General features: G+C 38.1%; 1 protein-coding gene across 1 annotated transcript; it reads left to right on the top strand.

Annotated features, from left to right (window-relative positions):
- The first annotated feature begins 638 nt into the window (after positions 1-638).
- Positions 639-1,457, top strand: LOC149267039 (uncharacterized). Its single transcript, XM_089410042.1, has one exon. It carries the CDS (start codon positions 639-641, stop codon positions 1,455-1,457), a length of 819 nt encoding a protein of 272 aa, XP_089266168.1.
- The last annotated feature ends 16,938 nt before the right edge of the window (positions 1,458-18,395 follow it).

Genomic DNA, 18,395 nt, shown 5'->3' with positions numbered 1-18,395 from the left:
TAGGGAGAGCAGATCTTCTAACAGCTATATTTGACTAAGAAACGGCTATATTGGACTGGGCAATTTTGGACAATTTTACTAAGAAACTGCTAAATTTGACTGGCCAACCTGATTGGACCGAGCGAAAGGAAAAGTTAAAAAATTATTGTTATATATATTACCAACATTTGAATAAAAGTAAAGTTTGTATTTAAAAATTAAGAGAATGAATAAATTAGTTATTACAAGGCCTTTTTCTCCAATTATAATCATATAAAAAAATGGTTAGTTAATAATTATGAAATTTAACTAGGTTCATTGTGGTTTGAATGTCAAGGTTCAGAGTAAAAAATATACGCAATCACACAACACATAACAATGTGCGTTGATAGTTTTCAAGATCTGCGCTCCTGAGACCTAGCCGCCCCTGCTGCTGGTTCTGGCCGCCGGCCAGCTTCGGCTCACGGGCTCTTTGCTGGAGGATTCAGCCTCTCTCCTGCGCCTGACGAACTGCTTCGGATCTTTCATTTCTTGAGTGTTTGCCTGCTAGGCCTGCGGCTGCTGCGCCCCATCGCAAAGCCTTGCAGAGCCCTTCATGGAGCCCAGCGGGGGCTCTGCCCCCCCATACCCTTCCACCGGAGATCGCAACGTTCAAAGCCATGGTAGCTGCCAGCTCGAAATGCCCACCCTCAGCTAGCCAGCAGAAATTCGTCAAGAAGCTTGATTCCATCCCAACGGTTGCCCTACCCGAAGAAGAAATATGCAAAGCTGCCATGAATCTAGCTGAGAAAGGGTTGATAGGCCAGTTTACGGGTCTCTGGCCATCCCCCAAGTCGGTGGAGGACTGGACACAAAGAAACTGGTCTCCCTTGATCAAAGAAGGGGTTAAAAGCTACTTCGTAGGCAAAGGATTCTATGTGTTCGTCTTCGAGAGCTCGGATGACAGAAGCCTAATCTTCATAAATGGCCCCTATTTTATGGGACAGCAGGGGTTGTATCTAAACAAATGGTCCCCGGATTTCGACCCCTCTCAGGACATCCCCTCAGCAGTTCCAGTATGGGTGCGACTTCCCCATCTGCCTCTACACTGCTGGAACCAAAAAACTCTACAGATCATAGGCAACGCGTTAGGAAAGTATATAGATCAAGCAGTAAGGAAAGATCAGTACTCATGCGCCCGAATCTGCGTAGAAGTTGATCTAGAGGAGGGTTTGCCTGAAGCAATAAAGCTCTCGGTGGCCGGGTGGACCCACGTTCAGGAACTGGATTACGAACAACTCCCATTCAAGTGCAGATATTGTCATGAACATGGTCACTTTGCAAAGAACTGCAAGAAAAAGATCGAGGAGCAGGCAGACAAAACAAATGAGGACCAGTGGACTGTAGTCCAAAAAACCACCCGACAAAAAAAGGAAATGGCAAAGGCAGCTTGTCCGGAGCTCCAAGCGGTTTCAAGCCCAATCAAGAAAAGGAAGTAACCCAGAAAGGCGCAGAAAAAACCCAGACTATCCCTTCTACCTCGACTCAGGAAAATCTGGAGCACACAGCAGACCCATCCCCCATCAAAGAGGGGGAAGAAGCTCCACAGGTCGAGCCTGCGCAATGAAGCCCCTCCAGCCCCTCATATGCTGATGTAACAAGGAAAAAGCCAGAAGAAAGCTCAGGTTCTTCAGAGGACGAAACCTTTGAGCGACCTTCTAAAAGAGCAGGCAGGAAATCTCGCAAAGAGCTAAGGGAAGAGGAGGCCGAGCGACTCAAAGTCCAAGGAAGCCAGGCCACCATAGAAATGACCATGGGAAGAAACACTAGACCTAGGCCTTCCAAGGGAGGCCACACTCCCTTCCTCAAGTAAATGATGAAGCTCGCCTCTTGGAATTGCAGAGGGTTGGGGAACGCATCCAAAGCCGAAGCAGTCATGGACCTTCTGAAAATAGAACCTTCAGATATCCTCATGCTCCAAGAGACGAAGATAGAAGGGGGTGATCTTCTAGATATCAACAAAAAAAATGGAATAAAAGCGCAGGCAAAGCAATTAGTTCAAGGGGATCCTCTGGAGGGTTGGCAACTCTCTGGACCGAAGACTTATTTCAGCTAAAAAAGTCCCATGAAACCCAGAACTGGGTCTTCACGGAGCTGTCACACTGTACAAGTAAGTTGTCCATCTCTTTGTTTAATCTATATGTTCCTGTCACATATTCCGAAAAACGAGATTGCTGGAACTCCCTCTCAACTTTCCTTGAACAGCATAATCCAGACAACATTATCATAGCAGGTGACCTCAATATAGTTCTTAAAACAAAGGAGAAAAGGGGTGGATCCAGCAGCAGAGATCCAATGCTGGCTTTTGTCGAAGAGCTCTCACAGCAATGGGATTTAATAGACTTTACCCCAGTGCGCGGCCTTTTCACTTGGTCCAACAATAGATCTGGGCCGGATCACATTGTTGCCTAGATCAATTCCTGGTTCAAAGTTCGATCATGTTGAACAAAAAAATTATCAAGACCAAAATTCTGCCCAAGCTCACCTCAGATCACAAGCCGATTCAGCTTCTCCTAGAAGATGAAGAAAATCTGGGGCCCCTCCCTTTTCGCTTTAATCCTCTATGGATCGAGAGAGAAGGATTCATCAACATTATGAAAGAATCTTGGGCCAAACCAATCTCTGGATCTTCAAGCTTTGTTTGGGAGCAAAAACTCAAGGCTACAAAGTATGCGTTGAAGGATTGGATAAGGAAACCAACCCCCAATCCAACCAATACAAGAAAAGAAGCAGTGCACACTTTGGAGAACCTGCAAGATAATATGGAAAGTAAAGAGATCACAGCAGAGCTGCTAGAGCAAGAAACAAAGGCCCAATGCTCAACCTATCGAGCCTTAAGAAAAGAAGAAGAATACTGGAGAATCAAATCCAGAAGCCTGTGGTTAAAAGCAGGGGATCAGAACACCTCCTTCTTCCACAGACAATATAGAGCCCGGTTGTCCAGGAACCACATCTCAGAAATAAAAACAGCAGATGGCCAAGTTAGACAGGGCTTCACCCAAGTTAAAGAGGCCGCAGACAGCCATTTCAGGAAATTATATAGCGAGGAACCTCAGGACTGCGAGGAGGAGATAACAGGTTTCCTCTCTAATATTCCCCAACTAATCAGACCTGAAGATAATGTCGTTCTCATCAGCGATGTCACTGAGGAAGAAATAATCAAAGTCATTTGGTCCATGGAACCTGATAAGGCCCCTGGTCCAGACGACTTCACAATACACTTCTATAAAGTATGCTGGAACATCATCAAAGCTGATCTTCAAAAAATGATTAAAGGCTTCATGAGAAAAGCAAAGATTGGTGGAGGCACCAACTCCACTTATTTAGCCTTAATCCCCAAAGAATCTAACCCGGAAACTTTCACAAGATTCAGACCTATATCGTTATGCAATGCATCTTATAAGATTCTGGCTAAACTTCTTGCAAATAGGATCAAGCCCCTGTTAAAAAGGCTGATCTCCAGTCCCCAGGGAGGATTTGTGGAAGGTAGGCATATTCTCGATAATGTTATTCAGGTCCAGGAGACAATCCACTCCAACAAACAGAGAAATGAGAAAGGTATGGTGATAAAGTTAGATATGGAAAAAGTGTTTGACAGAGTAAACCGCTCCTTCCTCTTTAAAGTTCTCCTTACCTTTGGCTTCTCGCCCCATTTTGTCCATCTCATTAAAGCCTGTATTGAAAATCCCTAGATTTCCCCTCTAGTTAACGAACCCAAGCATCCGACCAACGCCATCCTGCTGTCTAAATACGCTCAGAATTCATCTCTTAGCAACTTGCAATTCGAGCCTCCTGTCAACAGTTCGCAGGTATGGGCTTTCTGTTGCAAAAGCAGCTCTTTCTTTAAAAAATCGATTTATAAAGTCCCTGGCAACGGTAAGCGAATCAACCTGTGGAAGGATCGAATCATGGGACGTGACCCATTGGAGCAGATCGAGGAAATAACAGAGCTTAGAGTTTGGATGATGAGCGCAGGCATCAATAGGATTCACAATCTCTCAGTATGGGATCAATGAGGAGAGTGGGCCGGGTGGGACCTTCACGACGCCCCTGGCTGGTTATCTGCACAGAGAAATCAATTAATCAAGCTTCTGGAAGAATCGACGCCTGAGAATCAGCATATAAAAGATAGCTGGGCATGGGGGCAGACAGGCGTTTACACTACTGCAGCTGGTTACAAAACCCTTCAGGAATTAAGGAACAACAACCACAATCCAGCCTTTTGGAAGCGAGTATGGGACAATCTTGCCCTCCCAAAAGTAAATTTTTTCTTCTGGACATTGATGCATAACAAAATTTTAACAGGAGACAATCTGGAGAAGAGGAATATAGCTGGGCCTCACAGGTGCGCGCTATGTAGAAGCAACAAAGAAACAACCCAACATTTATTCTTGGACTGCCATTATGCTAAGGAAACGTGGGGCCTCATCCTATTGGGACTACAGATTCCTCCCTTACCCCAGTGTTCTGTAGCTGACCTTTTTGCCTATTGGAACAAGCAATACCCGCAAAGCATTCCCATTAAATCCTTCTGGAACAAAGTCTGGACAACCATTCCAAAATTTGTCTGTTGGCAGATTTGGTTGGCCCGCAATGATCAGATCTTCAATGGACATCAACTCTCCCCTCTCCAGGTTGCAGCTAAAGCCAAAGCCTTCCTTTTGGAAGCAGCCCAACAGCAGTTTCACAAAGAGGATCCTCTTCTCCTCCCTGAAGAAAGGAGATGGCTATGCCCCCTGGAGCCTTCTCCTCGAAAATCCCCTCTCACTCCCCAAACAGCAAATCCGGAATGGCGCAGAAGAGATTCCGAGGACACCTTCTCAAACTGGTGGAGATCCAAAAAGCTAACCACAATCTTCTTTGACGGGGCCTCCAAAGGAAATCCCGGAACTGCTGGTGCAGGAGGGATCATCTATTCCACAGATGGGACACTAAAAGACTGTTTTTGCTGGAGTTTAGGCCAGAAATCCAACAACCAAGCTGAAATTTATGGCCTTCTCAAAGCCTGCCAAATAGCAAGAGATCAGGGTGTAAAAGAGCTGCAAGTTTTTGGAGATTCCGAGATCCTAATAAAGAAATTAAATACGGAAGATCTTTTTAACAATGCTGCTTTAAACAAAATCCTGGGCAGATTGAAAAGAGTGTTGCAAGAATTCAACACCTATAAGTTCTACCATATCCTCAGAATCTTGAACGGTGAAGCTGATCAAATGGCGAATAAAGGATGCTCTCTCCCGAAAGGGCAGCTGATTGTAAATGGCAACATCTCCTTCCAAACACCATGAAATCGATGTAATCCAAAATCTGAAGCAGAAGGCTGCTCACTTTGTAATCGGGGCTGCCATGGCAAAGTCCCCTCTTATCTTTTCCACGTAAATAAAATTCATAACCGTTTCAGTTAAAAAAAGATAATTATGAAATTTAGTTTTTTGTTATATTTATTACTAAAAATGGAATACTAATTAAATATATATCTATATTATGAAATAGCTATATATCAAAAACCCTAAATCATTAATATAATATGGAATAATATGTAAATATATACTTTTCAGATTGAATATTAATATTTAAATAATTAATTACTATGTAAGTTAGTTTCTTGTAATATTATTATCATAAACAAAAAATACAAGACCCTAACCTATTAATCGACCTATCTAAAACAAAAATCAATGATATATATATATATATATATATATATATGGAATATTAATTAAATATATATGTATATTATGAAATAGCTATATATCAAAAAACCTTAAATCATTAATATAATATGGAATAATATGTAAATATATACTTTCTGAATAAAATATAAATATATAAGTAAATAGTTTCCCGAATGCAGGTGACAATTAAGGACAGTGAGGTGGCCGCCAACTAGGTTGGCATGTGGCGAGACCACATGGCCTCCCGCAGGTTGGCACAGTGGTCCAAAAATGGCATTACAATCGCCATAAATGCACCTTATGTGGTCAGTGTGTTGGTTGTGAATGTGTGATATGGGTTTGTATTGCAGGTGTGTATGGTGAATTGCTCAGAGATAAGAGATTCTTGAACATGTTTATAATGGTGGTTTTGGTGAGTGTTTGAAGAGTGAAATTTATATGTTTAGGTAAGGAAGTGGCCTTCATGATTTGAGTATGAAAATAGTATGAAAGATGGATCATTAAGTTCAGGCAATTTGCAACTTGCAAGGAAGGGGTTGTAGCTCCTTCTAGTAGTTGTTGGTAAAATTTAGGGGTTAGAGCTCCTTTGAGTGACAATTGATAAACTTAGGAGTTGTAGCTCCTTTCAGTTGTAGCTGATAAATCAGGGGGTAGTATTTCATGTTGGTTGTAGCCATAGAACTTTGTAACAACAAGTAGTAGCTTTCCTTGTGAAGTAATTTGAATATAGTTTGAAGAAATTGTGTGTTCTCTTTGTGTTTCTTATGTTGATTCTTACCATGCTCATCTGAATTAATTGTTGAAGTATTTCTTGGTGTCCTAGTATCTTCTGCAAGTAAAATAAAGTTGTAAAATTCCTACAATATTGATTCACCCCCCTCTTAGTATTGTCCCAGTTTCTAACACAAATGTCGAGCTTCTGCTTGAGAGTGCAGCTTCAATCACTCTCTAGTTTACTAAGAGTGCTCCATATATCCAAGATGTTATGTATTTAGCTCCAATATGTCCATTCCATGTACTTTGTTTCCCCTTTTATATGATTTACAATGTGCTTGTTTTACAAAATATGAATAACGCAAGGGTGGCTCCATCTTAAGATGAGAAAAATAGTGAAAACAATAACCAATGTTATTTTATTCCTTTTGTTATAACATATATCAAATTAAGTCATTTTTTTTTAGTGTTGTGATGACCTAGGAACAATGGTATGGAAAATTCCATAAGCGAAATGCGAGGGGGTGGCATGCTTGCACTTGTCTTAATGACGCCACGTAGAAAAGGTGGTCTACACTAGCCAACAAAATGCCCCCCCAACCTTTCGTTAAACCTCAAAAGGTTGGGGGCAGGGGGGGGGATTATGCATTAATTCTCCATGTATAAAAGTTGGTTTACATTAGCCAACGAAATGGGCCCCCCAACCCTTCGTTAAACCTCAAAAGGTTGGGGGGGATTATGCATTACTTCTCCACGCTCGATTAATTCTTGTTAGAAAATGATATATTACAGAGCAATGGAACACATAAAATATTGCAGAAACATAAACACAAAAATGCATAAAAAAAGAGAGAGACATAGATATACGTGGTTCACCCAATTTGGGCTACGTCCATGGAGAAACAACCAGTCCTTCCTTTTATATTATCCAGAAAAATGAAGATATACTATCCTTGAAATTTGTAGATATACAATTGGTTGGAATCGAAATAATGTATTGCATTGGTGCACAACATAACCCTTGTATAAATAAATAATTATATATATATATATATATATAGTAAACTAGAACAATGAAATGTGGAACCATCATTGGATTTTTCCACCTATTACCATTAGTCTAAATTGTAATAGAAGATAGAAGATACAACCAAGAATCCTTGAAAGTAACTTTTCTAGTACAATCTAAATTTTAGACTAGTAGGTAGTGGTCAACAACAATTGAGTGCATACAAGCATAACATCATAAAGAGCACATTTATTTTTCATATTGAGTGATTTTTCATTTTAAGGCACACACTCCCTTGCCTGTATTTTGCATTGTGCTTCCAAGGACCTTCCATGAATTTGTTTGTTTGCTTGCATATCATCTTAATATTGTTATTAATTATGTTGATCCATCCATTATCAAGCTTCTACTGGAAAAGGATACAAACACATGTCATCCTTCTGCTTACTTGACAAGATTCTTTGCATCCACTTATTATACCCATTATGATGTGTTCACATGGGGGCGTCATTGGGGGAGAAATACCATACCACATGCGTTCATATTGGGGGATATATATTGAGGAAAAAATTACATAATATATTGAACATATAATCAAGGGTAAAAGGTTTTTATATTGGCAGGCATAAAAAATGGAACTCAAAGCTAATGAAAAGATATAAAGGGGTATTAAAAATGTTAATGAAAAAATGGATGCCTACAATATCTAGTGAAAGTAGGATTTTTTTTTAAATTGGGAAAGTGTATTTGGTTCATATTGGTAGGAGGTAAATAATGTGATTTTTAGATGTATTTTCCAATATGTAGTCAAATTAAGGGTATTGTTTCGTATGCCACTAACACACATGATATGTCAAAGGTTCATTGAGTGAAGCCCATGTGTGTGTTCACACAATATAAAGTCCAAAGCCTTAAAAATGGTTTTTACTACATCTCTATTTTACACTTCAATCCTCAAATTTCTTTGGCCACGATGGATCGATATGTAATTCAAGCGATAACGCAAATACGGTGGAAAAGGAATGTAGGAATATCTCTCTTTTTATTTTAACGAGATGTAAATTTATGTGGATAAACCTTTTTTGAATATTGATTTTTTTTCTTCTCATTTATAATCCCCCCCTCCCCTCCTTTATTTTTTTTAAATAAGTGCAGTAGTGTCTATTCTCTAGGAAACATCTCAATTATAGGTGCCAGGACCTCTAACCATCATTCTTCTATTTACAGGGAAGAGTCTATACAGAAGGACCCACATGTTGGTTGATTGAGCTATTATCTGGTGTGACGTGATACCGCTATTAGACATCCTTTCATTCTTGTATCACTATTTATTTCTTATGTTGAAAGAGCCACAACCTAGTTACAACTGCCTTCTCCTCCATACTAGTCACAAGTTGTGTTGTACCGTAACTACCATGATACATGTATTAATAAAACTTGTAAAATTAAAGAAAATTGATTCCATGCTTGTGCATTATTCAAACTTTCATAATTGGCACATGCCACAAAAAAATTGGTAGTTGAATCCCCTTGTATCATCCCCGCGAGAAATTTGGAATTTTATAGTTGTTTGGCTTTCCTTGACAACCATGTAAGAATGCAGCCATAGACTTACGTGATCTTAGACCTTTGTTCCTATGGGCATTATTTCACATTCAAGGAAGAGGAGGAAAGTATGGAAGGCATTTCATTATGGCTCTTCTACAAAAATACCTATATTCTTAGCAATTGCAATCAACCTGTATTCGTATGACACTCTTTGTATTAACCAACTTCATGCTAGCTTGATTAGCGACTAAAAGACCAATCATTCATCCTCTACCCTCGTTCTCCCCCAACTCGCTGCAACTCATGCTCATTTCCTCGACAATCATTATATGATGGGGTGAAACCGCTTTCAAGCCTAGTTTCCAAAAGTGGATATTGGACACTCTGCAAGGCAATTTTGGTGGAGCTCCTTTGGGAGCCAATATCGAATGGGGCAATGCCACGTCAACAAAGTGATGTGGGCCAACCCACCCATTGGGTCACTTGGCACAATTAATCACCCCCTATTTTGCACCCAATACGCTTTGCTCATCTTTAGGTGGCTAGCTTATCTTCGCCACATTTCAAATTTATTTGCAAAACCACGTGAATCATGAAAGGAGGACATCGCTTCGTCGAGTCCTGCAACATGCAATACCTTACCTGATACATTTGGCATACATGGTAGACCACATAAATGGGGAAACACGATACATGGAATGGACATATTGGAGCTAAATACATAACATCGTTGATATATGGAGCTATTTTGGTAAACCAGAGAGTGATTGAAGCTACAATCTCAAGCAAAAGCTTGATATTTGACACCATTGATTTATTTTCTAACCTTCATTCATGAATGCATGGATTTTGTGGGTTTTCTTGCATAACTAGTGTGTCTTTACGTTCAAAGAAATGGGAACATTTCTAGTGAAATTGTTACATCCATGTAGCTGGAAGTGTAAAGATGGAAGAGCTCGAGTTGTGATGACTACAGAAGGAAAAGTATCAAATGGTGAATGAGATGATAAAATATATGATTATTTATTTAGACTCCTAATATAATATTGTCTTCATGATGCAAATCGGTCCTTGATTTTCTTAATTTTCCCTCCCTTAGGAGTCGTTCCAAAACTCTACATAAGTTGGTGACCAAATTCTATGCGAGTTAGCGGTGTTAGATATAACACCTGAGCTCTTTTCTTGTTGATAGCCCTCAGGGCCAAGTACTTAGCCTCTTGGAACTAAGCATTATAACCTAGCGCTTATGTACTAAGCGCTAACAACAATGCACACCATATTAAAGCTCTGGCGTTCTCCCACCGAGTATTATCTCTGAGATGATGTGTCCAAATCTATTTCCAACCAGTAGCAAAAACATGGTTTCAAATAATTCCTCTGAGTGTTTGCCTCCAGTCCGGCCTCTCTATTATGGCAGTTAAACTCTATCACACAATCTGGGTCCCATTCCTAATGCTTCTAGCCCACTTCTAAGAGTCTGGAGCTTTAAAGAAAGCACTTACAATGGTTGCTGGGGTGGAACCTTCGAACGGGGCCTACCATTCCACGTAAGCCTGCTCCTTCTCTTTGTGCACCCCTTTATCCTTCATCTTATAGTTTTGACCTCTCTGAGTCGTCGGATATACTTCCACTAATAGAACCGAGAGACAGGAAAAACTTTCTCTAATCGTCAATTGAGAGTCCCTACTCTTCAAATATTGGTTTTTGATTAAACAAAGTTACGATATTTTCCCCTCTAAGCTGTGTCGAACCAGAAGACAAGAAAAACTTTATGTCACAATCAATCGATGGTCCCAAATATTCAAATCTTGGTGCTTAATTAAACCAAGTTATGATATTTTTCCCCTCCGAGTTGTGTCTTCGTTACAAGATTCATTAGTTAACAATCCCAACCTCCTGTAGCTGACAAACTCTCCCCACTAGGAGAAAATCAACTAAGTGTTGTGCTTAGTCTTAGTTTTAGTAGTTCGTTCCTTTGGTTTCCTTGGGCCCTTCGGCTTTCGCTCTCAACTCTATGATGTTGCTAAGGCATGCTTATCCCTTCCTTCAATTTCCTATAACATTTTCGATAGAATTTTTGGTAGTTTATAGATCTCGACAATAGTTAAAAAAAAAAACCCAGAGTTCTTGACAAAACAAGATAAAGAATAAAATAGCAAAAAGATATAACACAGAGCTTCACAGACACCATTAGATTCTACACACTCCACCACACCACGCTACTCTCATTTTCATTAATCATAACATATAAAATTACATTCATTTGGTTCCCCTCTTGAAAATAAGATCAGAGGACCGATTTAGAGAAATCTACCTAAACTACAACAGTTTGTCTAAATTAGATAATTACATAGCAATTTAAAACAAATTATGGCCTAACAGTCCACTCTTTGAGGAACCAACTCCTCTAGTCAAAGATTTTGATCTCTCATTCAAAGGGAAATTACGGATTCCCCTACATCATGCTTCGAAAGAACAAATATTTCATAGGATCATGTCCATGAGTTATTCAATGGATTTTCCACTTTTTTGTATGAGTGTGGCAGTCATCCATGTTCCATCTGAAACTGGCAAGTTATTCCACTTAACCAAATACTAAAAATATTATTTTTCCCTAGTTTTCTTGATCAACCTCTTCTCCAAGACCCTCTTTGGCTGCAAAGGTTCAGTTACTGACAACTGATTTTCCCATGGAACTAGTTGTTGCTTCTGAATACTGGTTGGTTGTTATATATTGGGTTCATATTTTTACATGTCTGATACATTGTGAAATTCCAACTCTAGGTTGCAGTTCTAATTCATAGGTGTTGGCAGAAAACTTTCTCAAGTTTCTGCAAGGTCCTATCTTTTTAATTTTTAGTTTATTATACTCACCCTTGGGAAAATATTTCCTTCCTCAAGTGTGCAAGTACTAGGTCCCCAGTTTCAAAGTTCTTCTCTCTTCTTTTCAAATCTACTTTACTTTTATACTTTAAGGTGTTGTCAAATAGCTTATGCTTGACCTGGTCATGGATCTCTTCTATGGTTGTGGAAAAATCTTCTCCTCTTGCACTCCTCTGTTATGTTCTCCCCAGATTTCTAAGTTCATGTACCCCTCTTCGGTTCATTCCATAGATAATTTGGAGAGGGTTTTGTCATATACTTTTGTTAATAGTGTCATTGTAAGCATATTCGACCTGTGCTAAAATTTTATCCCACTGTTTGGGATGATCTCCAATTAGGCTGCATAGAATATTTCCAAGCATTCTATTTACAACTTCAGTCTGAACATAGTGAATTTCAGTTTTGTTCCAAGCTTCTTCCATAATGTCCTCCAAAATTGTCCCAAGAATTTAGTATCTCGGTTTGAAACTATACTCTTGGGAATCCCATGTAACCTCACTACTTCTTTAAAGAACAAGTTATAAATATGACTAACATCACTAGTCTTAGCACAATGAATAAAATGAGCCATGTTTTAAAATCATTACCTTTTTGTGTTTTAGGCCATCCCAAAACAAAATCCATGCTCATTGAATCCCAAGGTCTCTCTGGAATTGGAAATGGGGTATAAAATCCTGTGTTCTGGCTTCTTCTTTTGGCATACTGACAGGTTTTGCACTTCTTCACAAACTTATGCACATCAGATCTCAACTTGGGTCAATAATAGTGTCTTTTAAACATGCCATAGGTTTTATATTTCCCAAAATGTCCTCCAAGGCCTCCACTATGTTTTTCCTTGATCAGGTTCTCCCTCATGGAACAATTCGAAATGCACAACTGATTATTTTTAAAAACAGTCCATCTTGAAGCATGTAATCAGGCCATGGAATTCTATCTTGGGAATATGGACTCTTACAAGCTTTATAGGCTTCTTTGAAATCTACATCCTTTTCATACAACTCCTTTATGAATTCAAATCCCGACACTTGGATTTGGCTTTCTTGTAAGAAAAGTTGTCTCCTACTTAAAGCATTTGCAATTATGTTAGATTAATCACTGATGTGATTTAAAAAAAATGTAAAACTCCGCAAATACTCAACCCATTTAATATGTTTTTGGTTTAGTTTTGGCTGCTGCATAATATACTAAAGAGCATGATTGTTAGTGTATAAAATAAATTCCTTAGATAACAAATAATGCCTCCATTTCCTTAGGGCCTAAACCACTACAATAAACTATTTATCATAGGCTGTGTATTTTCTCCTGGCTTCATTTATCTTTTCACTGAAATAGGCAATGGATTTTTCCTCTTGGTTGAGCACTACTCTGATTACATCATTACTAGCACCAGTCTTTACTTGAAAATGTCTATTAAAATCTGGAAGAGCAAGCATCAGTTTTTCTGTAATCTTCCTTTTCAACATTTGAAGCCCCTTTTCAACTTCATTAGTCCACCTAAATGGTTGTTGTTTCTTCTTCAATGTCTCTACATTGGAGCACTCATCTTGCTAAAAATTCAAATAAATTTCCTGTAAAAAATAGCCAAACCATGGAAACTCCTAACTTCAAAAACATTTTTAGGAGAGGGCCATTCAATAATAGCTTTCACTTTACCTGGATCCATTTTCAGTCCTTCTTTAGAGATCACAAATCCTAAATACACTAATTCTGACTTCAAAAAGGAACATTTCTTCAAGTTCACAAGCAACTTCTCTTGCTGGAGTTTCTCCAATACATACCTCAAATACCTCAAATGTTCCTCCTTGGATTGAATGTAAATTAAATTTCATCCAAGTATACAATCACAAACTTATCTATGAACTCTTTCAATACTTCATTCGTCAACCTCATAAAGGTATTGAGTATATTGGATAGGCCAAATGGCATGACCATCCACTCATACAAACCTTCACTAGTCTTGAATGCAGTCTTCGACTCATGTCCCTCTCGAATTCTTATATGATGGTATCCACTCTTTAAATCAATTTTGGAAAACCAATATGCATGACTCAGATAGTCCAATAAATCATCAATACATGGTAGGGGAAAACGATACCTGGTGGTAATCTTATTCAAGGCTCTGGAATCTGTACATATGCGTCATCCACTTGTCATTTCCCCTAATAATAATAAAAATAATAAATAATAAATAAAATAATATAATTATTTTTTTTAAGCTTGGTAGGTCCTCCTTTTCTATTAAATTTAATCAGCAAGTTACAACCATCTGAGAGATTTTTTAGGTGGCAACAACTTGCCCTGTGGGAAACCAAGTCTGTTCGTCACCTAACAGCATGGAATGCCATCCAAACTTGAAACAGTTTGATCCTTCCTATCCAAGTTATGTAAGACTCTATGTCCATATCTATTTTCCTATTTCACTGCAGACTCACATAACTGCAATTACAACTAAAAATAAATGCTATCTGCATCAAAAACTAATACAAAATACCTTGGTTCACTGATCTGCATCCTCTGTCGAGGCGAAATCCATTGGTGCTAGGTCTTTGACATTCAACCCCCGGAAGCTCATCTGCTAGCAAGATGCAAGGCAAGTGTTTCTCAATCTGCTGGAGGCAACCATCTTGCTTCTACAACTGAAACATGATTTTCTGAAATTCCCTTTTGTAGTCTGGGAATGTATGCAATGCAATGACCATGTTCAAGGCAATTTGTTCCAGGGCCTTGCCCATCATTCCTTTCATTGACCAGTAAAAGAAGAGGGTGTGTTTGAACTATGCTATTTTGCCATGGGTTTGACCGGGATCCAATTCTAAGACCCTCCAATCCTCAGCTTCAATTTCCATGGAGTCTGCCTGCCAATTCAAGTCAACCTCCCATTTTCCTATGAGCTTCCAGATTTCCTCGTAGATGCCCTCGTGATATGCTTCCACTGCTTCATTGATAATGTTCACCGTCGGCTTGCGGCCTCTTAGTTTGCCTCCCGAGTTATGGGACTTCCCTTCCTCATATTTTCCTCTGGATTTTTTTCCTTTGCCTTGGCCACACGGAGTTGGGTTGCAGGTGCTTAGAGCTGTCCAGACCATTTTAACTCACCCCAGATAATATACTTTGTGGCAGTAGAAGCATTTCGATGGGTTGAACCACCTGCTTACAAGATGCCCGGGACTCATTCCTTGCAATTTACCTATATATAGTCCACTTGACATGCATAAAAACTGGTCGAGATGTTCACCATCCAAATTAGGTTCAAAACAATTTGTAATTCGATTTCCAGAGACAACACAAACAAATTCAGACGTTGCACTATTATTGACAAGCTCCTGGCCCCATACATTGCCCCTCCAATGTAAGAAATTACTGAGCTCTCCCTTAGCCCCACTTCATTCAGACTCCCAGCACCTATCAGGCGTGTTCCCTGTCGGGTATGCCTCGCTTTGTTGTAGAGCTGAGGCCACCATATCCCCCAGCTGGTCCATAACGGTGATGTTTATGTCCCTCTGGCTTTCAACCACAACCCGAAGCCTTTCAGCCCAGAGTTCAACGAGCCTCAAAATTGCAATTCACCCACCCTGCCTACCCTCTCTAGTTACCCTCCCAGCATGCATGGTGAGGAGGATCCCTCTACGAGAAATCCAAATGCCAAAAAGCAGGGTGGCGCCTCCAAGCTAATTTTCGCTGCAGACCCCTGTACTCAACATTAAACAAAACAAAGAAGGACTCGGACTTATAGAACCTCACCAATTGATACCCTGCCAACACAGACCATAAACCCTGAAGACTTCTAGCATTGCAATAGACAACATACCAATGGGACAGCCAACATACCAATTCACCCTCGCTATGGCGGTCTGGATTCGAGTCTGGTCTATCCGTCCGCCTTTGTTTCGATGCCCTCCTTTGTAGAAATCTCCTTTCTTACTCCGGTTACCACCCTGCATGTAAAACTTCAGAAGCTCACTGCCATAATGGAGACAGATGCCCATCCTATCACCACCCTCCCAACTATAACTCTCACAGTTGCCCGACGTGACCCTGTCAGCCTTGCCATGCATGTGGAAGGTGGTGGGTTGACACTTCGAGGCTCTCACCATTAAATTCCTTGATTTCATCGATTGCCAAATATGCACCCCAATCAGGGGTAAATAAAATAATATAATATTAAAATATAAGCAAATACATGATAAACAATAAAGAAAAGATAATAATATTAAATAAATAATAAATAATAAAAAGAATATAATAATAATAAATAAATAAAATAGTAATAATATTAAATAAATAATAAATAATAAAAAGAATATAATAATAATAAATAAATAAAATAGTAAATAATAGTACTTGAGTTCTAAATAAATAAATATAAAAGTAAATTATACAAATAGTAAAAATAAGTAAAGTTAACAAAAATTAAAATAAAATAAGAAAGAGTTAAACTAAGAAAACTATAAAAATAGTAGAAATAAGTAAAGTTATCAAAAAGTAAAAAGGAATAAAATAAGAAAGAATTAAATTAAGTAAAACTTAAAATAAAAGATTAAAAAATTGCATGTTGACACATGGAATGTGTGCATGCAGACCCCTTTCCATAGTTTGGTCTATTTAATAGATAATGAGGAAGATGAGATTCATCATTCCTTCCTCCATTCTCTGGAAAGAAAAATGTTGTGAGACAAAAGATTCCATGGCAGTAGTACGTTGATTGAGGGCTCAGAGGTGGCAAGTTGTAGAAAGATTATGTGCCACTGAGCCTAAAATTGAGTGGAGAGACGTCCCCAAAACTTTGTTGTGGTTAGCAGGATTCCAATAGCATTCAACTCTGAAATCACAAAACTTTGTTGCGGTTAGCAGAATTCCAATAGCATTCAACTCTGGAATCACAAGTGAGGAATATCATCACCACAAGTAAGTCGTCTTTGCTCATGTTTTTGGAAATTATATGTTAATTAGTGGAATAATTGTATATTAATTTTTAATCATATAATTTTGTGTAATTATTTGTATATTTTAAATCAAGATTGTTATATATGATATCTGAGCTTATATCAAACTCTTAAGACCTATGAATATTTAAATGTTAAATTACTTTAGTTAATTTAATTTTCTATTTATTCAATATTAAGTTCATTAATTCATAAAAAAAAATTAAACTATCACTGATGGAACTCGGATAATATAAACCAATCTTGATAAAGCCTAATTATCTCCTTAGTTTTTTCTCAAAAAAAATCTTTTATTAAAATATATATATACACTCCCTACTAATTCGAATTTATGGAGAAGAAGTAACAACTATTAGTTTTCACTATTTAAACAAATTTTACCACGTACAACATAAAAGGCAGGAGAAATATACGTAGGAATTATATTTTTAATATAACTTAAATTGCTTTTAGCTTTGATAAATAAGTGCATACGAGAAACTTATAATATTGAAGAAAATATATATTAATGGATTTTTATATTTATAAAATATATTTTGACTTATAATATTGAAGAAAATATATTTTAATGGATATTTATATTTATAAAATATATTTTGTCAATTTCATTTTATTTAAAGAAATTTCTATTTAAATTTAAGAACCTTATTATTGACAGATTAATGCCATGATTTTTTATTTTTATTTTTTTTTCCAAAGGTGGCAAAACCTATCAACTCAAGGGTCAAACCAACAATGAGGACAACCATCTCTGGCTGCTATCCATGAGTGTCGGCTTGACTCATCACTGTTAAATAGGAAAACCACGCTACCTGGAATAACCTGCTGGTGGTCCGTAAGGGGGCAGGCTTCCACTCCTACCAGATGCCTCTAGGTCTTGGGCCGTTACCCTGTTTCCTTACGTCCGAGGAAGATGAGCTCTTAACCAAGCAGAAGCAGTTTTACGGCATACTCTAGGCTGATAATGCCATGATTTTTACATATGATTGAATTGCCACAATCCATAACATTTTCAGATTTTTAAAAATAATAAATAAAATTTTATATATAAATGAAATTTACATGCCAACGCTCAACGTATATTATATTTTTGAATTAGGTTTTACGAATTATGACGTACCTATATTACATTTTTGAATTAGGTTTTACGAGTTAGTACTTTTCTTTTTAAGTAAAAACTGATAAAAATAAATAACAAAAATAAAAACAATCGATTTCAGTTTCTTTTGAAATCCGAACTTAAGTCTCTCTTTGCCATATAGTATTAGGTCTGGTTTCTCTGTCACCGGATTGTAACTGCAATCAAGCATGCGTCAATTTTATTTTTATGATAAAGAACAAACTTTGCGTTTGTGAGTCAATGTTTGTCAAGAGCCAATTTCCTATGATATACAAGTGTCGTGTGTGTTTGCCTTGATATGTGCATGCACTTGGATCAATGGTCTGAGTTGTTGAACAAAAAGATGGTTGTTAAATAAGAGTAAAGTTGTTGTTTAACACAAAGATGGTTTTTAAATAGGAGTACAATTTAAGTAAGTGTTTTGTTTTGTTTTTTTTTTTTTTAAGAGAAAGTGGTTCAGTTTATATAGAAATGTGAGAGTAATAAAT

Source organism: Pinus tabuliformis, chromosome 6 (genome assembly GCF_031772625.1).
Source record: "Pinus tabuliformis cultivar Carrire ecotype Pingquan chromosome 6, CPIR1, whole genome shotgun sequence".
Classification (NCBI taxonomy): domain Eukaryota; kingdom Viridiplantae; phylum Streptophyta; class Pinopsida; order Pinales; family Pinaceae; genus Pinus; species Pinus tabuliformis.
The sequence above is the reverse complement of the archived record's forward strand: the minus strand, read 5'-3'. Positions and strand labels throughout refer to the sequence as shown.

Excerpts from the sequence above, each read along its gene's own strand:
- LOC149267039 (XM_089410042.1), top strand. The coding sequence starts at position 639 with ATGGTAGCTGCCAGCTCGAAATGCCCACCCTCAGCTAGCCAGCAGAAA.